Source organism: Scardinius erythrophthalmus (assembly GCF_964197995.2).
Source record: "Scardinius erythrophthalmus genome assembly, chromosome: 11".
Classification (NCBI taxonomy): Eukaryota; Metazoa; Chordata; class Actinopteri; order Cypriniformes; family Leuciscidae; genus Scardinius; species Scardinius erythrophthalmus.
Window position 1 is genome coordinate 23,975,335 of NC_138231.1, and position 27,668 is coordinate 24,003,002.

At 36.1% G+C, this 27,668-nt stretch overlaps 1 protein-coding gene across 2 annotated transcripts; it reads left to right on the forward strand.

Moving 5' to 3' along the window:
* The first annotated feature begins 22 nt into the window (after positions 1-22).
* On the forward strand, positions 23-27,393 carry zdhhc14 (zDHHC palmitoyltransferase 14). 2 transcript variants are annotated; one of them, XM_081379183.1, is made up of 9 exons: positions 23-328; positions 7,881-8,041; positions 11,062-11,220; positions 11,320-11,457; positions 16,130-16,178; positions 18,293-18,395; positions 20,238-20,347; positions 22,196-22,298; positions 24,437-27,393. In XM_081379183.1, exons 1-9 carry the CDS (start codon positions 75-77, stop codon positions 24,806-24,808), a joined length of 1,449 nt encoding a protein of 482 aa, XP_081235309.1. In that variant the 5' UTR covers positions 23-74; the 3' UTR covers positions 24,809-27,393. The 2 variants fall into 2 exon arrangements, with proteins under 2 accessions (XP_081235309.1, XP_081235308.1); XM_081379182.1 differs by having other exon boundaries at positions 24,392-27,387.
* The last annotated feature ends 275 nt before the right edge of the window (positions 27,394-27,668 follow it).

The following is a 27,668-nucleotide window of genomic DNA, read 5'->3' on the forward strand; positions in this document are numbered from 1 at the left end:
TCCTTGAGGACATTTCAATTACAGATTCACTTGTGTTGCTTTAAAGTTTTGTTTTATTACTGGTGTGTAGCTAAATGACAGGCAACATGCATCTTGGGGTTGAGGAGCCCATCCGTGAGTGCCAGTACAACCAGATCTGCACACACAACTCCTCACCCATGGACACCCCGCACACCAAGAAGAGGAAGAGCAAAAGGAAATGGCAGGTTTTTCCTGGCCGAAATAGGTTTTACTGCAACGGGCGGATCATGATGGCCAAGCAGACCGGGGTCTTCTACCTTACCATGGTTCTCATTTTGGTGACCAGTGGCCTCTTCTTTGCCTTTGAGTAAGTACTTTGACCCACTGGAGCTCTCATATCTTTTCTCTTCCCCAGACGCTACTAAAATGTTTGTAGGCCACGTACACTCTTAAAAATAAAGGTTTGTTATTGACATGTATAGTTTCATAAGGAACCTTAAAGGGATTGTTCACCCAAAAATGAAAATTCTGTCATTATTTACTCACCCTCATGTCGTCCCAAACCCTTAAGACTTTCGTTCATCTTCTGAATACAAATGAAAATCTTTTTGATGAAATCTAAGAGCTTTCTGTCCCTCCATTAACAGATATGTACATTGCATACTACATTCACATATAAACATTGATCAGTGAACATAAACAGAACCGAACCTGCTTGACGTGTGAGAACAAACCTCTTGCTGAAGCTCAAACGTGCTGCGTAACACGAGAATGAACATCATTGGTTCTCACACGTCAAGCAAACATGCTCGAGCTTCTGTTTACCACAACTGATGTGTGAGTTGATGAATGTTTTATGTGAATAAAAGCCTAAATTCAATCTGCTCATCATATAAAGCGATCGAGTCTCTTCAGAAAATTTGGACTAAACCACTCGATTCATATGGATTAGTTTTACAACTTTTTGATGTGTCAAAGTGGTAGTTGTGACTGTCAATAGAGGGACAGAAAGCTCTCAGATTTCATCAACAAGATCTTCATTGGTGTTCCAAAGATGAACGAAAGTCTTGGGTTTGGAAGGACATGGGGGTGAGTATTAATGAACTTAATAAAGACTTTATGTAAACAGATCAGTAGTATAGCCTAGTACCTTCTGTTGTATTTTTCTCCATTACTCTTGATGAAGTGAGTTCTGGGCTTCATTTATTCCTGGGCATTTCAGCAGAATTGTATGGTCTGTGATCCTGAAGTGCAGCTCCACTCAAGCCAGTGCAGTAATTCACACATTTACAAGAGGTAAATATAGTGTAATTGAATTACTTCAGTCCACGTAACTTCCAACACACTGCAGGCTGTGAGGAACTCCTTGTGTGAAGCTTAACCAACCTAGAGTAGAAACTATTGACGTATGACATTTGGATTCCTGACATTTTATGAAGATCTTTAGACAAGAGAACCTTATCCTCAGAGTATTTGGGGGAGTTTGCAGTTAAAAACCTATATCAGGTGGTATGAAAATGCTATTTTTTCCTGCACACTCGAAGCATGTTTGCCTGTAACCCTCGGACGAGTGTTAAAGACTCTCAGTGGGATCCTGTGGATGAGAGATGTGTGGAGCAGAGATTTTCCAGTCCCATCCCCCACCTCTCCAAGCCCATACATTCCATACCACAACTTCCAAAACACAGACGTGGTGCGGTCCTGTTTCCATGGCAACGGTTTCCCTTTTCCCGATCTTTGTGTGCTTTTGGAGCAGCCCTGTGTCTCCTAGGAAACAACAGGACGGCCCAGCCCACGGTTGTATTTTCTGTGCTTTAGGGTTAGTCCTGTCATGCTTTTTTGAAATGATTATAAAGTCATTACAAATGTTTTTGTGAGCCATTTAACCCAGTTAGCTGAAGCTACAGATGAAAATGTTGGTGAAAGGCAGTTGCATTGGTCTGTTGCGCAGTTCAAAGCAAGCCGTTTACTCGTAAATCATTTTAAGCAGTTAATAATGGTTAGGTTGTGTTATGGGCATAAAACAGGTAATAGTATTCAGTCAGACTTGTTGACAGCGGACAGGATGGATCAGTGTAGGGCAAGCAGTAAAAATAACTAAAATTAAATTCAGCAATATTCAGTTTAAAACCACCAGTTACGATCTATTAACACTAGCGTCCTTGACATTTTTACCACAGGAAATAACTTTGTGGGGCAAGACATTCCAGAGTGTTTAAGAACAGAAATGTGCAGCTTGTTTTTTTGTTAAAACACCTATTAATTCTTCAGTAACGAAATGTATTTGAACTACTTTTTTTGCCTGATGAAAGTCTGGTTATGTGCTACCAACAATACGTTTGACTGGGCACGGTTTGCCCAGTCAATACTGTAAACTGTACTTTCATGATCATGTTCACCAGCTTAACTTTGTCATGACGTTTGATATGTAACTTGTAGAGCTTTGCATGGCTAAGCGATTTGATCATACTAGCCTTATATGTGAACACATACAACTACAGGTCAGTGTTTTGAAAGAAAATTTGGTGACACTTTACAATAAGGTCTCATTAGTTAACATTAGTTAATGTATTAACTAACATGAACTAACCATGAGCAATACATTTGTTTCAGCATTTATTAATCTTGATTGATTTCTGTACAATCATGTGAAAATGAAAACTATAAAATATAACAGTCTAAATTTATGGTAACACTTTACAATTAGGTTTTATTAGTTAACTTTAACATGAACTAAGAATGAACAATACTTCTACAGCTTTTATTTATTTGTTAATATTAGTTTCAGCATTTACTACATTATTAAAATCAAAAGTTGATTTTGAACTAAGAATGAACAATACTTCTACAGCATTTATTAATCTTTGTTAATATTAATTTCAGCATTTACTACATTATTAAAATCAAAAGTTGTATTTGTTAACATTAGTTAATACACTGTGAAGTAACATGAGCAAACAATGAACAGCTAGATTTTTATTGATTAACATTTACAAATATTAATAAATACTGTAACAAATGTATTGTTCATGTTAGGCAATGCATTAACCAATGTTAACAAATGAGACCTTGTTGTAACGTGTTGCCAAATTTACTAAATGAAACAAGTTCATTTTACTCAAGTACTACTGAAAACAAGTACAATGTAGGCTACATTGTACTTGTTGAAGAAAGTTAAATCAGTAACTGATAAAATTAAGCATAACTCAAACTGAAAAAGTTACAGATTTCATTTTCCCAGCATGCTTTGGACTGGAGATTTAATGCCTAGTCCCAGACTAAAATGCATGTTTGAGCTGTTTTAACTAAAGGGGTCCTATTATGCTTTTTCACTTTTTCAACTTTAGTTAGTGTGTAATGTTGCTGTTTGAGCATTAAAAAAATCTCCAAAGTTACAAAGCTAAAGTCCTCTCCAAAGGAAGATATTTTATTTAACAGAATCCACTTTCCAAGAACTACAATGAATGGCTCGTTTGGACTACAATGTGATTTTTCTGGATCTTATGAAGTCACAATGTTACTCGTTTAAATAATCCTAGACCAAGGTATATGCAGAAAGGAACAAGGCCTGGTTGAGCTGCATTGGAAGACTGTGTTGTCGTTATGTCAAAGAGACACTGCCCCCCCCCCCACACACACACACACACAAAGTTTCCTAAACTCATTTGTTTGACCTTCGTAATGCTGACGAATTTAGAGTGGTTAATTTATTTTAAACACTGCTCCTGAACATTAAAACCCAAATGTTTATCTTTGTGCTGCAAATTTTATGGAGAACAGTTTGTTTTCATTTTTGTAAGGCTGTTCACCGCTCCTTAGGAAAATGAACCATTGTTTTGTGTTCGATTACTGTTTGTATAACCATAGTTTTCCAACAAATATCATATCTATAATGTATAATAAAATTACAAAAAAAATACCACTCTGAAACGTCCTGTGAAATCCGTGCTTGCTAAGTATGTGTTTGAAATCCGTTCTGCACTATCCTCTTGTTTGTTAACATTGTCAGGGTCTGAATCGGGTTTGAAATAGTTCGAAATTGATGCCATCATTAATATTTACACTAGTGAAGAACTTGCTGTTATGGAGGGGCGGGACATTTCCCGAACACGTGCTACGCGGTGCCAATCACAACACATTTATTTCATACTCGGTATACTACAAATCCATTAACGTATTTACTGACATATCGCTTGAGACTTGCTGATATAAATATTATAATTAGTCTTTTATTTGGAGTATTTCTTTTTTGCAAAATGCACATTTCTTAATATTAAGCCTAAAATGTTTTAATATCACTATCAGTTAGGATAGTTGTAAACCAGTTATGTTCAGTTTACGTCTAGTTTGCTCTTTCTGTTTCCTGCCTGCCTGATTTCTCATTAGTCTCCTTGGTTACTCATTGATTAGTCATTCTGTTCAACTGTTTCCTAATTAGTTCCCTTTGTTTGTTCCATGTATTTAAGCTCTGTGTTTCCTAAGTTTAGTTGTCCGCTATTGCCATTGTGAAGGTGATTGTTCTGTTCTTCTCCTTGCATTCTTAGTTGGTGGATTATAATAAAGACCACCAAGCAACCACCAAGTGACAATAGTATAATCTCTGTATAATATCAGTCTTTAAATGCAAGATATGTAAAGTGTACATAAAATATACTTGCAATATTTCCATTTTAGCATAGTCAAATACTTAAGTATATCTTTAGTTAGACCTCATCACTATTTCTGGATAACTAAAGTGCATTAAGTACAAAATTAGTAGATCCAATTTAGGACATTTTAAATATATCATTTTAGTATACCAACAGTAAAATTGCAGGGTATTTAAGTACATAAATATGTAAATGTATTAGTAGTAGTCTTGGCATAAAATAATTGCATTTCAAACACATTTTGGTATATTTATTTTTCAAAAGGGTTGTCTGTGGTAATCATCACAAATACTCAAAGATTCCTTTAAAGAAAAATTCTCTAATAATTTGTCTCTTGAATAAACGGGCCGATGAAAATACACATGAAAAAAACATAGACTGCAGTAGTTTTTCTATTTTTAGTATTGACTCCAAATTCAGCACGACAGCACTGTTTCTATAGTCTTCTATAGTCTATAGCCTTGTGTGTTGAGATGTAGTGACCCTGTACAACCATTCTGTCCGTCACAACAACCTCAGAACTGCTCCTTTGAGACGAGTAATCTTCAGAGCTGTAAAGCTGACAGTGACTTCTAGAATCAGTGGTAAACACAATATGGCGTTCTTAAAGGGTCCCTTAGGGGATTGCTATTTTAACATGCTAGTCGATAGCATCTGACCAATTTGGCTAATTCAGTTGTGATGCCTAGTTGTGCTTAGCCAATTTAGCAGCCATCAGATTGCAGTGCAAGTCATTTAAAATGTTTATGTCCTGGAGTCTGAATACCATTATATATTATGGCAGGCAGTTTTTTGGGCATTGTACCACAGACCATTTGCTAATGCTTTGAAACAGATGGTGGTACATTTCATTTAACTTCTAAGTGTACAAAGAAGCTAGATTGGATTTATTTTTTGTCACAAAGAACGCATTAGATTCAGGCTATTCTCATTTAGATTATTCATTGATGAGGTTCAGATTTTATTTGAACAGTCCTGTGTTCTGATTCTTGTCTATTATTTATGATAAAACAGGATGTCTATGCAGTCAACTGCATTCCAGCAGTGCTTAAATACAAAATAAATACAAACACTTTTTTACCGTATAACTGCACAGCACCCCTGCACAACTATAAAAAAAATTGTAGGCATCAGAAACTAGCCTATATTTCTAGAGGAAACATAAAATTACTAAGGGTGTCACGATTTCGATTTTAAATCGAAATCGATCGAAATTAATGCTCAATCTCGATTATCGAATCAAAAAATGGAATCGTCGATGCTGTCACGCCCCCATGTCACGTCAGCTCGGCTTGCAAAGCGAAAAAAAAAAACACGTGTTGAAGTGCAGCGAGTCGAGCTGCAAACTCTGACGCATTCACCGTGAGACACACGCATTTGACACTTTTCACACGCTCTCACGCACAGAAAAATCGCGAAGCAAAGAGGACACGGAGACCGACAGACTAGAGCAGGTTACTTTCTGATATAAAAAAATCTCAGCTCTCAGATTCTGTCAATTTTAATACGAAATTCAAACAATAAATACCGTTTTGGCGCTTGTAAATGTTACGTGACAGATCCCTAGCGCACGTGAAGATGCGATGATCGATCTCTAGCTAATAGTAAAGAAAAACACGAACACTGTTGAAAGATACAGTACAACTTACCGAAATGTATATTCCTCATACATAATATCGATCAATCAGTGTTTTTCATCAGCGCGAAGAGGTCAATAACATAGCTGGAGAACAATTATGTCACATTTACCTCAGTAAAGCCATTTAATGACCATAATATAGGCTATAGCACGTAGTTGGCAAGAAAAAAATAGCTATAGAGTATTTTGCTAAATATGTGTTCTGTATTACATATTATAATTTTTACTTATATCATTAAATAAAGTTAAACGCAAAAACGCATTATATTTAATTATGTTTTACCTTAAATAATAGCCTACTACCAGCTGATAGGGCTCTCTGTATGTTTACAGCATTAAGTGAGGTTTTTTTTTTTTTGAGACAAATTAAGCCCATCTTGTGTAGCCTATAATATTTATCCAAAGAGTCAATATTAAATCAAATCACAATAATTGAATTGAACTGAAATAATAAAAAAGTGTAGCTTACTAGAAATTGTACCATGTAAACATTGTAACATGTTGTCACTAAACCTAATAAAATTCAGTTTAGTTACTAAAATGTTAGTGACAATCACAATACACTTATTGTGATGCAATTTTTTTACAGTCAAACAAATCGAGAATCGAATCGAACCGTGACTTTAGAATCGAAAATGTAATCGAATCGAGGATTTGGAGAATCGTGACACCCTTAAAAATTACTAAATAAAATAAGATAGATTGGCAATAAATCAGCCCATATTTGGTTCCAGAATATACTAATATCCCTATAAAATAATAATGCACAATTTCTGTCAATATATATATATATATTTTTTTTTTTTTTTTTTTTTTTTCATAAAATATTCTGTAACACAAAAAAAAAGTTCAATATCAGAAGTCTATAACAGAAGAAATAACAGTCTCGACTGCTTTAATAAATTGCATTAGTCTATGGGTACGTTTACATGACAACGATGTGCTTAAAGCGGAGAAGTTTTTCCTTTGAGTTTTCCGCATACAGACCATCGTCAAAACGACATTCACACAGATCCGTGGAAACGGTTAAAAACGCTGTATTCTGCTGCCAGGCCATTAGATGGCGATGAAACACTATAGACTGAACACGTAATACGTATGTGCATGATGTCATCATCTTCAGAGATTTGCGTTTTTGTTGTTTACACGGAGACCGTTTGCAAAAAATTGCACTTTGAAAACCGTTTTCAAAAGTTTTCAGTTTCAGGCACCCAAAACGCCGTTGTCGTGTAAATGAACGGCCAAAACTTTGAAAATGTTGTTGTGTAAACAGCACCGTTTTTTGAACCAGTCTTTATTTTTGCAGTGTTGTTTTGTTGACGCTAATGACTACCAACATAACTATATTCACAATTAATCATGTTAATACACAACTTAAGTATTAATTACATTGTAATAACACAGTTATAATGTTATTACATAGTAGGTTGACTGTAAGTGGTTTTGCATTTTGCTACAGCCGAAAAACAGGACCTTGACACTTTTGCACGGTCATGAGCATACGGGCGGTCTGTAACTTTGGGGTTTAATTGCTGTGGCCCCTTCATATCTCATGTATTTACTACTGGTGGGATTTACTAGCAACACGGCATAAAAAAACTCACAGCCAGTTTTTCCATTCCCTTTTCCAGCTGCCCATTCCTGGCATCAAACCTGACTCCTGCCATCCCGGCCATTGGAGGAGTGCTGTTCGTGTTTGTGATGGGGATGCTCCTGCGGGCGAGCTTCAGCGACCCGGGCGTCCTGCCCCGGGCCACACCGGAGGAGGCGGCAGACATCGAGAGGCAGATAGGTGCGAGGAAAGACAAGATCATCACTCTTCCTCTGTCTTTCCTGGTTCTGTTCTTTTCACACTGAGCTGAGTTTGCAGACGCCGGTTGCAGGTCTGAGGGAATGCTCTCGGTTAAAGGAGACAGAAGACATTTGATGTTATTCTCTTTTCTCGTTTAATATGAATAATGCATGCTGCTCGCTCTCAGGTTTGCTGTCAGCACACTCAGAGTAATATGAAATCTGCTGAAATATTCATCCCTAGCAAAGATTCATGCTCCCTTAAAGTATTTGTTCATGTTATTCAGTCTGATAGTTTAATCAGTCACGAGTTAATGGTGGTTGCTTTGGGTAAAGGGCCAGAAAGGACCACACTGGAAGATTGAACAGTAATTTCTTACTGTATTCAGAATTGTACTGTGGAATCACTGCAGGCTAAGCCATTTTTATGCCATAACATAACAAATCACTGGATTGATTTAATTCGCTTGCATATGAATCGCTGGTTATAATTGAACGCAGTCACTGCTATAATGAGTTATCTGGTCTTTCGTTGAGACCCCAGTGGTGAGGAACTGAAATCACTGGGGCTGAGCCAGGAAGTGCACTTTAGCTCAGGTTTGTTATCTCAGGATTTTGAGTTATGTGCCCATGCTGTTCGTATGAATAATACAGTAGGAAGGAAACACTACTGTGAGCCCCGTTGACGCTGTGTGCTGCTCAGAAGATGCATAGCGTGTTGAGGGTCACATAAGATGTGACGCCATTAAAGCAATAGTTTGCTCAAAGATGACATTTCAGTCACAATCTTCTCACCCCTTTAAAATCCAAGCGATTCTTCTTGTATGGAACACAAATGGGAAGTTCTGAAGAATGTCCGTCGAGCTGCGAAATGATAATAAAAGCTCCATAAAAGTAGTCCAGGATTCTGAAGTCATGTGATAGCTTTGTGTGAGGGAGAGACTGACTGAAAATGAAGTTATTAGCTGCTTCTTCTTCTTCCACCGAAGCTCTGAAATGGACTAGCTGACACCACTGATGACATATGTGTCTTCATCTTGTGACCAAACATCATTGACATTGATTTTAATGTTTTGAAAAGAAGTCTCCTATGCTCACCATGGCTGCATTTATTTAATCAAGTATCAAGTAAAAACAGTAAGACTGTGAAAAAAGATTACCATTTAAAAAAACTGATTTATATTAATACATGTTAAAATGTAATTTATTCCTGTGATCAAAGCTGAATTTTCAGCATCATTACTCAGTCTTCAATGTCACTTCAGAATCATTTTATGCTCAAGAAACAGTTGTGCTTTTTAAAGTCACCCTGTAGTCAATCAGTTTATCCCTTAAAACTCATGTTTGATCACGAAAATTACATATTTAAACGTTTTTCCTTAAAATAGCTTGAATGTAACTCTACACCCTTGCCTCATTTAGTATACACAGTTCTATGAATATGCAAATGAGCCCTGTCTCCACTCACTCACACCAGTCGTTGACGATCACACGTTGACCTGATTGGTTACAAGGTAGTTTGTGACGTCAGAAACACCAGCGATTTCAAACGACGTTTTTGAGACTCTTTGGTTCACTGCAGTTTTAAAGAGAAAATACTCAGCAATGGTGTTGACTTATGAATTTACACATGGTTTGTCTTAAAGCAGATTAAAAACACCACATAGACATATAAACAACATTAAAAGCTTGATATTAACCACTGGGGGACTTTAATATTTTTGTGAAAACTAACATTTTTACAGGATTTTTCAGGACAACATTTAATAATAATCCGTTACATGTATATAGCGCTTTTCTTGGTACTCAAAGCGCTTTACATATGGAAGGAGGAATCTCCTCACTTTTTTCATTTATTTGAAATGAATTTCTTTTGTAACAAGGTAAAAGTCTTTACTTTTTTTTAATTTTTGATCAATTAAAGAATCCCTGCTTAACACAAAACGAGTATTAATGTTTTCCAAAAAAAAACCAAAAAAAACTGTTACGGCAGTGTATATGATTTGAGGGCTTAAGTGCAGAGAAACATTTTCAGTGAATAACGGTTTAAATCTCAGACATTTTCTCTCACAAAGCTATCATTTGGCTTAAGCGCTATTTTCTTCTGGAAACAAACTTTGTTGCATTATTTTCCTGTTATCTCTGTAAAGCTGCTTTGAAACAATCTGTATTGTAAAATATACAGCTATATAAATAAATGTGACTTGACTTAACACTCAATATAAGTTGTTTAACTTATATAATATAAATTATAATTTTGATAATTTAGTTTTACATTAATGGTGTTTGTACATTAATGTACATTAGTGTGTGTGTGTGTGTGTGTGTCATATTAGTACCTTTCACTTTCATATAAAGGGTGAATAATAAAAAAAAAAATTCATTTTAGGATGACTAATTGTTCAGATTCAGCATCTGTGACATGCGGTCGATTACCATAGGCAATAATTTAGATTTTTGATAATGCCCGCCTTCATTTTGTAAAAACATGAATGTACAGTAATGCTTGCATGTAGGGATTCACCAGTTTTTTACATTTAAAAGCCGATAACCGATATATATTGCCCGATAAATCTAAATCCAAATTTTCATGTAATTTTTGAGAGCCTGATCACAAAAACAAAAGTCACACCATTAAAAGCATGACCCAAGCACACAATTATAACGTTTTCATTATAATTGAATGAAGCCTATATGACATTAACTCTATTTTACTTTTCTGAAGTGATTCCAATCATATTTCAAGCAATTCCAAAAAAAAAAAAAACACACTTTTGAAAGTACAGCCACTAGTCATTATACAAAAGATTGCATAAACATTACACATATTTACAATAAATAATGTGATTTAGATAATTCATGCTCCAAAACACCTTGTCCCATAGACTTAGTTGTGGTAACCAACAGCATGACACAGAAGATGAGCTCTTTCCTTTATACTGACACACCATAGAGGACTTCCTCATCTTTTCTGCCAGAATGGATCTCTGAATGGGTCTCGGGTCTGTTCTGGTTTCACAGATGCGACCAACGGCCCGAGCGGCCCAGGCTACAGACCGCCCCCCCGAACCAGAGAGGTGCTCATCAACGGTCAGACAGTCAAGCTCAAATACTGTTTCACCTGCAAGATCTTCCGCCCGCCGCGGGCCTCACACTGCAGCCTGTGTGACAACTGCGTGGGTAAGCGTGTGTGTGTGTGTACTGTATGTGTCTGCAAATATCTTTATATAATAGTTAGCATCATGCAAAGAAGTGCTAACATTGTGCGTTTCTCCTCAGAGAGATTCGATCACCACTGCCCGTGGGTGGGCAACTGTGTGGGGAGGAGGAACTATCGCTTCTTCTACCTGTTCATCCTCTCACTCTCCTTCCTCACTCTCTTCATCTTCGCCTTTGTCATCACGCACGTAATACTGAGTAAGAGTGCCGACCGCCTACCTCCTTATATAACTTCAGCCTTCAGCCTTCAGAGCCTATCTTACCTTATTCATTTAGCAGTGTTCGGCAGAACAAACCTGTGACTTAGCAGGCGCTTCATATGCAGTTGGAAATATAAGTGTGTAACTTTTTCTGCTTACTTGCGCAGAACGATATAGCAAATCTCAAGAACTTAGTTTGTAGACTTATAGTAGTGGTATAATTAGTTATAGATTAATTATGTGGTGATATTGAGAATTATGAGTCTACCACAAGTCTATGAGGTTGTGTTCAATTTAGAACAATTTTGTGTAGTGACAAGCCTAATTACTTTTCAGTGATAGTATATGGTTATGCAAATAAATGACAGGGTTACGATTTTTGATTGTATCGCAGAAACAAGTTTTGTTTTTTCCCCGCGATTAAGCAGAATGAACCCCCTGGTGCTCTTTTTTTTTTTTAGTGTGCTCTAATTTTTCACTTCATTGGAATGGTACGAAACTTGGTAAAGGTTTTGGCACTTGCTATGGTAACAAAAAAAAAAAAAAAAAAATCATGGGCATGATTCGAACAGGCTAAATGGTCCTGTAAAAAATAGTCACACTTGACAAAATGACCGTATTGGAAATGAATTGGAGACAAATTTTAACAAGTGAAAACTTTTGGTACTGCAGCCAAACAAAATCTTACTGAAAGCTCATTTTTTGAGATATCCATCCCAAATTTGGAACACAACTTGTTTACATTTATGGCTTTGATTTTCTTGAAGTTTTAGAGTAAAATGTGATTTCGAAAATATATTTTTCAATAAAAATTGAAAATAGTTTTTTTGTGCATTTTTCAGAACAATACGCGTAAAATTCTGTAACTTTTTTTGTTCACTTTTTTTCACTGCAGCAATAATCTGCCAACTGTCGTCTTTGAAAAGAGATCAAACTTTTATGACAACATTTTCAAGATTTACGAAATTTTACTTTCAGGTCAATGCTCAAAAAGTGAATAAATGGATTATAAATATAGCGTAAATATAATTTAGTGTAAGAAAATCCCCTAAAAAATGAAACAAAAATAATAATAAAAAAAAAAATAATTATAAAAAACATTATCAAACTATGTTTAGTACATTCATTTCATTGACCAAAAAAAAAAAAAAAAAATTGGTCATTTTTGACCGACACGCGAATTAAGTGCACCAGAGGGTTAAATGATTAAATATATTATTTCCCGGGAAGTTAGGGGCACAAACTTGAGAATGCAGAAGCGTGTGTACCAGTCATATTCAAAACATTTCAGAATCTTATTTTTGGTCAATTATTTGCACCAAAATGCCTTTAGTATACTGGTGCTTCATCACTGTAATGTATGCCTATCGATCGGCTCCGATCTGAGCTGTTGACTGGCGGGAGGAAAGCGTGAGTCTGCTGACAGTGCAGATTCTTCCCTGGGTGAAGTGATGGAGAGACTGTAAGCCTGAGCTCAGCGCTGTTTACTGCACACAACTGATCAATCAGGCCGTGAGGGCAGGGACACCGGAGTGACAAATGGATCCTGTAAGATGTTTATTGGACAGGGCGCACTCAGTGCGGCTTTATTTACCCACGAATCTCTCCTCAGATGCCCTCTGGAAACCATTAGCATTAAACACAGTGACTGACTTTGAAGCGGTCCAGAAAGTGATTGCATTGGGAGTGTCTGGACACAGGTCTCTCTGGTGCACCCGTGATGACATTAAATTGGGATATCACCGTACTGTGAAATTAGAGTGATACTGGAGGATTTTCATATACTTACAGATACTCCTATTACATATCCATATACTGTGGTTCTCCAAGGTAGTTCAGAAAACATGGTATTATTATGTAGGGTACAATGGGGATAAAGGCACACCCTAAGAAAAATGTGCTTTCACTATTCCCATAGCGTATGATTGCAGGGAAAAAATAAGCTTTTATTAAACATTGATTGAGCAACAGATTTAGAAGAAGATGTGGGTGTTTTGTTTAAAAATCTTATGAATGTATGAGGTGGCAATACTTTGTAAAACCAGCACGGGGTAAAAGGCACACAGTATTTACAAAAATACTTTGCTAAAATAATATGTTTTTAATAATCTAAGTTAATACTTGTTTAAAACAATCACTTTAGCAGAGTTTGTACTATTTTCGGTTTATTTTGATGAATAAAATAATACATTTTTTGTTCAATAAATACGGTTTACTTTACTCATTAAATTGTTCATTTTAAAAATACAGAAAAAACATTATTTAAAAAAGAAAAGATTCCATAATAGGTTCCATAATATTTCATAAAGCTTTATAGTAAAAACAAATAAATATGATGTTTTATTATACAGTATGATATGATTAATGTCATCAAAAGGCACAGTTAATTAATTGTATTTGATAAGAATTTAAACTATAGGCTAATACATTTTCATTTAATTATAAATAACATGCAATTGTCCAAAAACCTTACATTCAGTTCACACTTAAGTATAATCTATTAAAGTATATTATTTTCATAATAAGTTTCCCTGCCAGTGTTTTTGAAAAAAAAAAAAAAGAAAGTTGCTAGCCAGCACCAGCATTTGATCATTTTTCACAAAAATGATCTGCTTTAAAAAAAAAAAAATGTATTCTAGCTTCATGCATTCCTTTTATATCAATACTTGAATGTGGGAAAGTTTAATAAAAAAAGCTAATTTTAAGTAAAAAGCTGAGAAAATCTCTTTTTTGTCGAAGACTACATCCAGTTCGGATCAAGCGGCAACATTCCAATCTGAAAAATAAATCCTACCCGGAAGTGCGAAAAACTGCAATACATCTAAAATCTGCTAGGGCGAGGTCCCAAAAGGGAGCAAATGTCCATAGCCCCCATGTTAAAATGTCCGTTTTCACAGCATAAATTCATGTTTTTACAGGTTGGTCCCATGGACTTTTATTGTATTTTTCGATAGGTTCCGTATTTAGATATAAAATGTATGACAAATAAGGGCGTGGTTAACTTTGATTGACAGCTTGATTGACAGCTGATAACGAGCATAGGCTGCGCCAAGGAGAATGACAACATAAGAAGCGCCATTTTTTTACACAGTTGAAATATAAAACTACTGTTTCTGTATCATGAAATGTAGTTTTTCAGGCGAGAATGTAGTTGTTTAAAGCTCAAATCTGTGGTTTATTTAAAGATTTATGAAAATTTTATCCAGTTGTGAGATCCAGCGATGACCGGGCGCTCGGCGTTCATGTACCCCGCCTGGAACAGCCTTTCCTCGGCTAGTCGTTCTGACGTTTGCCGCTGACTCTGGCGTCTCTAGTGGTTAAATATGAGATATAATTCGTCTTGTGTGTATCTAACGGGCGATTTTTGGTCTTGTGAATCTATAATTTGTTCCCTGGCCAATCGTTTTGGCTGAGGGGAAGTTTCATAACTTTATAAGTATTTAACTTTACCGTTGTATGGTTAGACTAGAGCGCTGATGTTTGACTGAATTGGTTGCTTTATTTGTATAACTTCTTGTACCTTTTACTTATACTTTTATAATGGCTAATATTGATAAAACTGAAATTTAACAAAAAGAGACTGGGTTGAGTTTTGTCATTTTAAATTTTAATACAACGAAGATGATCTGTAATGTTGTTTACTGCACAATGTACAAATGCACATATTGCCTGGACCATATTAAAATGTTTAATGTTTTTATATTATATTTAAAACGAAAAGAGGCAGGTTTGTGTTTTATATTTCGTTTTGTTATAAATAGGCAAATGTTATATGCAGTGAATATAATCAATACGCGTTGCCTGAACCACATTTGTGTGGCTATAATGTTTAAGATTTCTTTAAATGAAAACGAAAAGAGTTAGTATGGTGTTTTATAACATATTTCGTTGCCTAAAATATACACAGAGATAACCGGAGTAGCAGAGCGAGCTGAGAGACGCGCGCTGCGTCCTTTACCCATATATGGATTGGCCAGAAGGTGGGCGGGGTTAGGATTTCCCAAGATTTTCCAAGATGGTGCCGCCCATACCCCCATAAACGGCTTCAAAACCGTTCTTGAGAAAGTCTATGGGTGACGTCACAGACGCTTTGTCCATATTTTTTACAGTCTATGGTTCGGATTCAGAACGATGATCAAAACACAGATGGAGTAGATTGAGTCCATCAACACCCCAAAGCTTCAGTCCTATAGCTCGTCTTGGGTCCACATTTCATTCAGTAACACTAGGCAGTTTTGATTTATATGCTGTTTAATGTTGATGATCATGTTATTTTACATATGCATATGCTTACATAATGCTATCATTTGTTTCTGCTTCTTCTTCGCATGTTTTTATCAGGAGATTCTGTACTTTTTCAGAAGATGTGTAATAGCGCCCCCCTACAGTATAACATTGAAAACACGGAAATTTCCGTCAATGGCAGGGAAAGAGTTAAAAGAGGGGACAAGGAATACTTTGCCACATTGCTTTAATTAGCGATAATTGCTAATGTGGCATGTAGGTATTCCACAAAACTGTAGGATTTAGTGTGTCTGGAAGACAGCAGCTGGTTAATTTCTTATTGCAGTGACTCTGCACTCAATATGCCGCCTGCTTTTTCATTCGAGACGTGTTTCATGTTCCTGTGACAGCTTTTCTTTGTTACATAACCAATGATTTTCCTGCAGGATCCAACAGGACTGGCTTTCTTAGTGCTCTCAAAGACAGCCCTGCTAGATATCCTTTCACTAAAGTGTGTGTGTGTGTGTGTGTGTGTGTGTGTGTGTGTGTGTGTGTGGGAAGAGGCTGTGCAATAGGAGTCTATTTCTGGTTTTCACACCTCTAGAACACAATTGCAGAAAAGCAGCCCACACTGACTTTATCCACATCTTCATTGCTATGCGTCTGCACCTCTCTCTTTTCAATAGAAAGAAATATGTTATTAAATACGGTCAGTGGGAAGTCTTTTTATTTTTGCGATTAGCTTGAGAAGGAAAACTGCGAAACCGAAGAGAACAGTGATTTGAATTAGCGAGGGGATGTGGTCTCGCTGTTGTCTTCATTAGCGAGACCTGCTTCCTGCTCACGGTCAATTATTAGCTGGTCATGCATCATTTACTGCTTCATGATAGACTCACTCTCATAAGCAAGAATGTCAACACATGCTAGTGCTAGCAAAAACAACCATTGCAGGGTACAACTGCTAATTGTTATCTTAAGTAGCCTATTTTTGTCTGGTTTTTCAGTAAAATATCTAAATGTAGTTTAACTAGATTTAGTCGTGAAGTAAATAATTATTTTCAGGAATATATTTTGAGTTTCTTTTTCCCTTGTTTTAAGCATATACATTTTGTGAGATTTATGCTTCAAGCATTTTTTTTTTTTTTTTTGCTAATCAATTTAATTGTTTTCTTGAGAAAGCTAAAAAAAAAATACTGAAATGCTAGTTAAGCTTTTCTTCTACTCAAGACTTCTAGCTCGTCCTAGAGCTTTCATGCTAAAACTACCAAACTCGGGTGAGACCTTTAGACTTCTCTGACTTGCGTTACTATATCTTTTCTAACTGATCCGACTTTGGGAATCCCCATATCAAGACTTCCGAACAATCCCAAATTCCCATTGAGGGAGTCAAAACATTTATACAATAACTCTAAAGGCCTGTTCACACCAATGATGATAACTATAAAGATAATGATAAAGATATAGTTTTAAAAATCTTTCTCAATATTAAAGAAAAGTAGAGTCCACACCACAGCTATAAACGATAACGCCACAGAGAAACGATATAGTTGGATGAGCGATAAAAACATTGACAGCCAATCAGAATCCATCCTGCTGTAACGAGCTCGAGCATTTAAAGTGACAGAAAAGCACACGCCTAGAATAAACAAAACGATATCATCAGCTAGAGTGGATGCAAATATAGTTATATATAGCTTTATAGTTATCGTTCTTGGTGTGAACGGGCCTTTATAGAGTATTTAAGCTGCCTGTCTTTAGCAAAGCTTAAAAACTAGCCTAAGAAAACATACTAAAACATGTAAGCAAACATGTTAAAACATTAACATGTTAAAACATGCAAGGAACATAATAGCAACATACTAAAATTTGCTAGCAAAGTGTTAAATCATGTTAGAAACATGTTAGCCAGGTGCTTATTCATGCTAGTTACATGTTACATGTTCAACTTGTTTCTTGTTCAGCTTGTTTCTTCAATAAATGTTTCTTGAGCATCAAATCAGCATATTAGAATGGTTTCTGAAGGATCGTGTGACACTGAAGACTGGAGTAATGATGCTGAAAGTTCAGCTTTGTATCACTGGAATAAATTACATTATAAAATATACTGAAATAGAAAACAGTTGTTTTGAATAATAACAATATTTTACTGTTTTACTGTCTTTTTTGATCCAATAAATGCAGCCTTGGTGAGCATAAGAACATTAATATTTCAGAAACATTAAAAATCTTACTGACCCCAAACTTTTGAATGCTGGTGTATATTAAGCTCATCACAGATGCGCCTTATTGCGGAAAGCAGGTGCTTAACAGAATTTTTTTCTATAAAACTTTTGTGTACATATACTGCTGCCATGATCAATAGAAATTCATCAAATGACAAAGAAAAGAGCTTATACCCGGGCATCTGTCCTGAAGTGCAGTGTAGTCAAGCGCACTTTCAGCATTTTAAAGATGCGATTGCAGTGGTTGAATGATGCTATACAGACCCAGTATATCCAGCATACTTGAGGCCTTTAATGCGAGTCCATTTCTGAAGCTGTCAGTCAGCGTTTATAATCAGTGGTTGTTGTAATACATGTGTAGATTTGTGTTTTCCTTGATGGCTGTACTGTTCTGGAAGTGGTGGTGTGCTTTTTCTCCGTCTGGTCCATCGTGGGACTGTCAGGTTTCCATACCTACCTGATCAGCTCCAATCAGACCACCAACGAAGATGTGAGTACCTCTCTTTATGCTTTATCTCAAGTATTCATTAATGAAATAAACATGTTGCTGTGATAATAGTCCGTTTCATAATAATACACCCAAAACTGCATTGATCATAATGGAGACAGGAGACAAAACCAGTCATACAAACAGGGTCAAAAATTAACACCTGCCAAGCCTGCAAAAGAGACATGAGAAATTTAAAGGGGTAATGACATTAATGTATTGGGCAGTCATGGCCTAATGGTTAGAGAGTCAGACTGGTAACCCAAGGTCGCGGATTCGATTCTCAATACCGGCAGGAAATGACTGAGGTGTCCTTGAACGAGGCACATAACGACCATTCGTGGTTAAAATTTACAATAATACATTTTTGAGAAATAAATAAATAAATAAATAAATATATGTATGTGTGTGTGTATATGTATATACATATATATATATATATATATATGTGTGTATATATGTATATGTATGTATGTGTGTGTGTATATATATATATATATATATATATATATATATATATATATATATATATATATATATATATATATATATATATATATATATATATATATATATATATATATATATATATATATGTATGTGGAAAAACAATTATTTTCAACCCTCATTCTCTGTCTGAAATTATCTTTTTTAAGAGGCGACTTCTTTAAGACTGGTCAGTAAACGGCCACTGTTATGATTGGCTAACCTCATTGCATAGGAAACAGTATCAACGCCCACTCACTATTGCATGCAAGTAAATGTTTTAAAAACATTATTACCATATAAAACTCTCATTTACAGACAAAGCATTATGAAATCATTTGATTATGGTTTGTGATGCAGCTGCTGTCATATCCAATACAGTTGGCTGCTTCATCTTTCAACACATTTTTGAAAGTTTATTTGCAAACTCTTCATTACACTGTGCCTCGATCTCTCAAGTCAAGTCAAGTCAAGTTTATTTATATAGCGCTTTTCACAACACAGGTTGTATCAAAGCAGCTTCACAGTAATAAATTAAAACAATACATCAATGTTTGTTTCTAGTGGAACGTCCACGTTTGGTAATGCTGATCAATAGTATCGTTGATTGATTAATTAAATTAAATATCCCGAAATATCCCCAACTGAGCAAGCCAAAGGCAACAGTGGCAAGGAACCGAAAAACTCCATCAGGTGACCTAATGGAGAAAAAAAAAAAAAACATTATTAAAATCTGTATTATACAGATCTCTGTATAATATCAGTCTTTAAATGAAAGATATTTAAGGTGTACCTAAAATATACTTGCAATATTTTCATTTTAACACAATCAAGTATATCTTTAGTTGTTCCAATTTAGCAGACTTTAAGTATATAACAGTTCAGTATACCAAAAGTGCAATTGCAGGGTATTTATATTAAGTACATAAATATGTAAATGTATTTGTAGTAGACTTAGCATAAAGTAAATGTATTTCAAATACATTTTAGTATATTTATTTTTCACTGAGAAAATGTACAGGACATAAATATGTCCCTACTTACCCACCTGCAGGTTAATTTTGGACCCTGAATATAAAGTTTATTTAAATCTGTCCCTCTGGATATAAACCCAGATCAAACGAGACACTGGGAAGTTACAGGAAGACAATTAATGAGCACTTCAAAAGACTTGGTTTTGAAGATCAGTGGGTATTTCTCACCGTAGCAAAAGATCCTCCTTTCCATCCTCACCCCGGTTTATCCCTGAGTTCATTAAGGCTGCCTGTCGTCTCTCTCAGTGTCTCGCTGTCTGCTCTGATGTTGGCAGCTTGTCCCTCTCAGCTACTGTAGTTCTCAACGGTCACATCACTGTTTCAGATCAAAGGTTCATGGTCATCCAAACGAGGCAAAGGCAACTACAACCCCTACAGCTACGGAAACTTCATCACCAACTGCTGCGCTGCACTGTGCGGACCTCTACCGCCGAGGTGAATACATCAACTAGGCTATTTTATAGTATACTGTTTACTTCATACTGCACAGCATATACTGTACACTGCTTTTTGTTTTGTTGTTGTTTTTTTTTTTTTTAGTTTGACAGTATGCAGTGACCAACTTTTCTAAAAGTAGTATGCTATGTAGTGCCACTACACTTCCCTTCCACTTTTTCAGTGGTTAATTCTGGAAGTATATTTTTCATTAATTCTATGATAGGGATTTTTTTAAAAAGCCTTCATTAAAGCATTATAAGCAGGGGTGCACATAACTGGTGCACAGTTGCGCATGCTTGGTAAAAATGAACGATGCGCACCAGAAAACGTTGAGGGAGGTGCTTTTGAGTACCAGCATTTTTGGGGACACGGACACGTTTACTTGCCGGAGTAGGATTTTTCTCCATCTCTGGGAAGATAAGCAATCATGATTAGGGCAGCACGATAGAGCATTTTAGAACGTTTTAGCAGTTAGTAGAACGTTTTAGCATCGATTGCGATCTGACTATTTTGCGGATACGCACATCGCAGGATGTCATGCATGTATAGGTATCTATCTTAGTTGATCGGTTCCGGTTTGGAACGCATGTGATTTGCGGATTAATTGCAAAGTTTACCCATCATAGAGTTAAAGTTTATGATTTGCATGTGTTTTTAAGTCCTGTCAGTTTAAACATTAAGTGTAAGAACAAGACTGGAACTCGCGCGCTGTTTTGTACGTGCACACAGAGCCACGCAGACAGCACATAAATGCCAAATTCAGGCCTCTTTCTCTTCTTTTGAGCTTAAACCATGGCTTGAATAGACACGTGCACACAAAATTAAGTCAAAATGCCTGTCTTGGCAAGTATCCTCATAAACACAGTCAGTTATGTGCTGTAATAAACAATTGAGAAAGAAAACCAGATGTGTATCATTGGATCTGTGCATTTGTCTTAAAATGATAGCAGCCTAATATACCCGCAGCTGTTTGTTTATCCAATGTTAATCAAACAACAAAAGAGAAAGAGAAAATCACTTGTATAGCTTTAACACAGATAAATTTTATTAATTGCATTAATTATATTTAATTTATACAGTGAAGACTATAGTCTTTTACATTTTTACATTTGGTTCAGAGTGCTTGACACACAAGAACCAGTGAGGTTAAACAGCCCAATTCCAACACAATCTAATGGAAGTTCTATTAATAATAACTATTTTAGGTACTGGTGAATTGGTGGGTAATTTGTGTGAATTTGTACAATCTCATTTGCACGTTTTTATCCGATCTGCTACGTTGTTCTTTCTACATCCCTACAAAGCTTTGTGTTCTTCACATCATTCATATCTCTGTATCAGAGAATTTAATTGCCAGTCGACAGAAAAAGTCCATTTCAAATAAGAGAGTCATCAACTTCCTTAGAAAATCATTATGCAGGCAAGATATCAGTCAAGCGATTCCTGCTGATCTTGTAAAAAGATTGGTGAACTCAGCAGGTTTCTCGCTCATTCATTTAAATATGAGAGATAAAAACCAATCAGCATTCTCGCTCCAGGAAATGCGAATATCTTAGAGAACCGAGAAACTTTCCTGAATGGGTTCAGATGGTGCGTGAGGAGGCCTGCTGACGTCGAAACCTGCTCACTCACCCACAGTTCTGCATGCCATTAATGAGTTTCTCATGAACACAAAGCAGAAGTGGGCACAGCATCACTGGCTGCCATCTGCTCTGTGTGTGTGGGCATGTTGAGTTGGAGGAGGACTCCACACACACACACGCAGATTCTCTTCTCTCTGCCTCCTTTACCCACGTTCCCTGACTCACAGTTGGAATGTATCATCCACTTCCTTTCTCTTTGCAGTTTGATTGACAGAAGAGGTTTTGTACAACCAGACACCCCGCAGCCCGCGGCCCAGACAAATGGCACCGGCGCCTGCCCCCCCAATCAGGTCCAGAGTCATATGGTAGGCCGGCCGTCCTCTGACCTGTGTGTGTGTGTGTGTGTGTGTGTGTGTGTGTGTGTGTGCGTGCTTGTGTGTGTGTCCAGTCTGTTGTACTTCAGCCGTTATAATGAAGCCATTTATGTTCAAACCACTTCAAGGTTTTAACAAAGCATTTTAAATATATAGTGGAGTCTAAAAGTCTGAGACCACACTGAAAGTCTGGAATTCAGTGTTTTACACAAAGTTCCCTGCCTGAGTGTGAGTGCTGCAATTGTTAAAGGGGGACTCACTAAAAAATTCATATTAATTTTTTTATATACATACATACATACATACATATATATATATATATATATATAATGATTTTTTGCATCATTACTCCAGTCGTCAGTCGCATGATCCATCAGAAAAATTTCTTATATGCTGATTGAGCAGTTGTGCTGCTTCATATTTTTCTGGAAACTGTAATAAAAAAATACAAATCTTTCAACTTCAAAGTTCAAAAGAAATAGCGGGTTAAATTTATTTAACCTTTTTAAATAAAATAAAAAATTATTTTAAATAATAAAAAATCTTTACAGTGCCCACTCCCACTTCTGTTCAATAAAAGTAGCCTATTATTTCTTTATATATATATATATTATTTTTTCTTTTTTTAATTGCAACCCTCCCAATTTTCCTTGGGACAGGTTGCAATAGTTGTGCAACCTCAGTGGTTGGGAGACTTGAATCTGCTCAACATAACGCACTGATCATGAAACACCCGTGTTTTTGGCACAGAGGTGATCAGTGACGTAATTCTCTGATCCATTTATACATGCATTGACAGCAGCATTAATGTGATTTGGAGACAGTGTGGGCTGGTGTGAACAGATCAGCGCTCATGAATACTGATGGCTCACTGTCTGGATTCAGTTTCATCAGCCATATCAAATCAGCCACTGATTTGATGGCAATTATTCAATCCCTTGAGGGATCCAGTGTTTGTGTCGTGTAAGCTTTCAATTTTAGGTTTTAAAATGCATTTTTATAGCATAAATCTTTGTGACATTTTCAAAAATAATACTTGTATCTATGGAAAGATTCATCCATCATCTGTAGAGAAGATTAGATGGGTGTATCTCACAAAAATGGATCCTGGTCACATTTCACCTTAATCAATGAAGAAAATAAAGCCTATTTTATGGACTTTTTCCTTTTTTTCCCCACTGTGGCTTTACATGACAGTTAAACACACACACAAACACACACTATTCATAGTTTTGGGGTATTTAAAATTCTAATAAATTCTGTTCTTTCGAACTTTCTATTCATTGAAGGATCCTGATTTTTGATCATAATGTTATTTAATCATAATGATAATGTTTAGATTTTTTTTTATGTAGTTTTCTTGGTGAGCATAAGAAACTTCAAAAACAAGCATCAAAACATAAAAAAAAATCTTAATAGAATTTCCATGCTTCATTTACATGAAAAAAACCCTTCTCTTTAATGTTCCAAAAATAGGCTTTTTCCATTAAGAAAAATATTATGTCTTACTACTTACTTTTGATTGAGGTGAAATATGACCTCAACATGTTCTTATTCTCCCAGATATTACTAACTTAACTTCTATATTCTTTTTCTGTCTTTCTTTCTACTTTTGGTCAGCACACTCTCTAACCTTTTAAATCTTGACCTTCTAATAATTATTTTGTTGTAACTAGTCTTATCTGACCCAGGGCTTCAAAACAACAAAATACCTATATAAAAAAAATACATAATGGTATTTTTGCACAAATACATTCGTCACTAAGTAGAAGGTATCCAAAATACACGATGCCAAAATGGACTGGTTGCTTGACTGGTTGACCATGAACAAAATGACGCCAGCATATAAAACACAACATATGCTAAACAGGGAAGAGTCTTTATGAAACTCTATCATCTGCCAGGTGAAACCATAGTAATCGCACACCTCTTCTCAACAATATGCACAATGTGAGGTACCATTCATATACATAGCAGTTTGGAGCCCTGTGACTTGTTTTTCTGTAAAAAATTTATTCTTTGTTGGGAATAAACTTCCTCCTGGCTTTCCCTTTTCTCTCTCTGTCCTTCATCCTTCCTCCTAGTGTGCTCAAGACCAGTGCATTCAGAGTACCAAATTCGTTTTGCAGGCCGCCACCAACCCGCTGCTCCACAGTCAGCCCATCATTCTGGGCGGCGGCCCGACCCTGCAGGCCAAGAGCTCTCTGGGCGGCCCATGCTCCACTCTGAGCCCTTCTCAACCCTCGCTGCCCTCCTCTATCCCTGGCCTCAGCTGTGGAGGAGAGCTGTTGGCCCTGCGGGACTCTGAGATCCACTGTCACCATCACCTACACCATCAACATTTCATCAGCCCAGAGGAGACGCCCTCCCCACCCGCAGCTCTGCCCTGCGCCACCCATCTGGGTCACCATGTTCACCCGGCACAGCTCTTCAACCCAGTCAGCCAGGACTCGCTTCATGAAGACTCAGTGCGGGGTTTGGTGAAGCTGAGTTCAGTGTGAGCGGTTTTTTTTTGCCGTCCTGCTGAACTGGACCACAAGCCATACGGTACTTCTCACACGAACAACAGCTTCTACTGGACGTTTCTGATACTTTAATGGAGGCAGCAGCCCCAAACAACTTCCTGAGTTACAAGTGAGGACCAAAGCTAGTCTTCCAGCTGTATTATTACTCAACTGAGCTGTTTTTTTTTTTTTTTTTTTTTTTTTTTGTAATGGAAGCTTATTTCCGTCACAGAATAAAAATATAAAAAAGGCCATTGCAACTTTCTCACAATTCTGACTTTTTTGAATTGCGAGATGTAAACTCAAAATTCTGAAAAAAATTCAGCATTGCGAGATGTAAACTCAGAATTCCAAGAAAAAAGTCTGAATTGCGAGATGTAAACTCAGAATTCTGAGAAAAGTCTAAATTGAGAGATGTAAACTCATAAATCCGAGAAAAGTCTAAATTGAGAGATGTAAACTCATAAATCCGAGAAAAGTCTAAATTGAGAGATATAAACTCATAATTCGAAGAAAAAAAAGTCTGAGAATTCCGAGAAAAGTCTAAATTGAGAGATGTAAACTCATAAATCCGAGAAAAGTCTAAATTGAGAGATGTAAACTCATAAATTCGAGAAATCTAAATTGAGAGATATAAACTTATAATTCCAAGAAAAAAGTCTGAATTGTGAGATGTAAACTCATAAATCCGAGAAAAGTCTAAATTGAGATGTAAACTCATAATTCCAAGAAAAAAAATTCTGAGAATTCCGAGAAAAGTCTAAATTGAGAGATGTAAACTCATAAATCCGAGAAAAGTCTAAATTGAGAGATGTAAACTCATAAATCCGAGAAATCTAAATTGAGAGATATAAACTCATAATTCCAAGAAAAAAAAGTGAGAATTCTAAGAAAAAAGTCTGAATTGCGAGATGTAAACTCATAAATCCGAGAAAAGTCTAAATTGAGAGATGTAAACTCATAATTCCAAGAAAAGTCTAAATTGAGAGATGTAAACTCATAAATCTGAGAAAAGTCTAAATTGAGAGATATAAACTCATAATTCCAAGAAAAAAAAGTCTGAGAATTCCGAGAAAAGTCTAAATTGAGAGATGTAAACTCATTAATCCGAGAAAAGTCTAAATTGAGAGATGTAAACTCAGAATTCTAAAAAAAAGTCTAAATTGAGAGATGTAAACTCAGAATTCCGAGAAAGTCAGAATTGAGAGATGTAAACAGAATTCCGAGAAAAAAAAGTGTGAACTGCGAGATGTAAACTCAGAATTCCGAGAAAAAAAGTCTGAACTGCCATATGTAAACTCATCATTCTAAAAAAAGTCTAAATTGAGAGATGTAAACTCAGAATTCCGAGGAAAAAAGTCTGAACTGTGAGATGTAAACTCAGAATTCCGAGAAAAAAATCTAAATTGCGTGATGTAAACTCCTAATTCCAAGAAAAAAAGTCTGAGAATTCCGAGAAAAGTCTAAATTGACAGGTGTGAACTCATTAAAAAAAAGTCATAATTATGAGAAAGTCTCGATAACCTTATTTATATTCAGTGGCAGAAATAAGCGTCCATGTTTTTTTCAATAGCAGCCACCCTTAAGTGGGTGGCATTGACATAACCTTTTTCAAGTATTTTTCCCATTCATTTCTCCATTTAAGATTTCAATCAATAAAAGCCTTAAAACAAACCAACCAGCTCTGACATGAATCATTACAAATTTAGATTTGGAAAAAAAATGAAAAGGTACAAGAGAGCATGAACTACTCCTCCCATGAAGCATTGTGAATGACACAATCAAAAAATAAACTATGGTATAATATAAAACAACATCTTTTAAGCTCACTACAAAATATTCTGACTGTTGTAATTCACAATGCTGCATTGCAGTGACTGATCGTTGCTGAGCTCTTTTGCAGTGATTTACGTTTCTATAGTAACAATGACTCCTCTGGTTGGTTTCTTTCTATTCAAGATTACAGTGTAGTGGGATTCGGCTATTAAAAATATCTTTTAAAAAGACATTGACATCACAGACTAATGGCTCCTACAGCAGCATGTCTTGACATTTGAAAGGCTCTTAATAGGTTTTTGTGCTATTAGGGTTAGAATTCACTTCCTCTATGGAGAAAATAAATGGGAGTTTTACTTTTGGAAGCTGACTGTTGTGTTCTTGAGGTGTCAGTCAGCCCATAACGGGATCATTTCGTGATCAGTTTATTTGTGGTCAAGTATTCCCTGAACTGGTGAGACGACAGAGAATCAGTTCAGTTTTTGTCTGTTTGTACAGCCTGTGATCCAGACTCACACAAACCCATCTGTCCCAAAGTCTGACACGTTTGGTCATACAGTGATAGAGACAGACAAACTTTAATGCGACGTCACTGCCTTTATCTCTCTCGGGGGTTCTGTCGACAATATTAGTGGTATTATCTATGATAATTATGCTTTGGTTATATATTTGGTTATATATTGCATCACATTTAAACCAGGTGTCACCACAATATGGTCATGTGATTATGTGCCAAAATGCAGTTTACTGGTTTTCAGCTACAAAAGTGGATTATTGTGGATGTTAATAAATTCACAACTTTTTTCAAAAAAAGCTCTGATTGGTCTTTATTTACTTGGTCTTTGTGCTGTGAAATCTTTACTGATTGTTATTAAGTAAATGTAAGATACATTTTTTATATTGTTAGAAATATTTCAATATGAAAACTTACTGGACTGAAGCATTTTAGGTTTACTTGATTATCCGTACATCGTTTAAATTTAGTATAATGTTAAATGTGAGTATCAAATATCAGGCTTTTGAGGAACATTTATTTGTACATTTCTCAGTTATCATTGTATTATTTAAACATTGTGTTTAA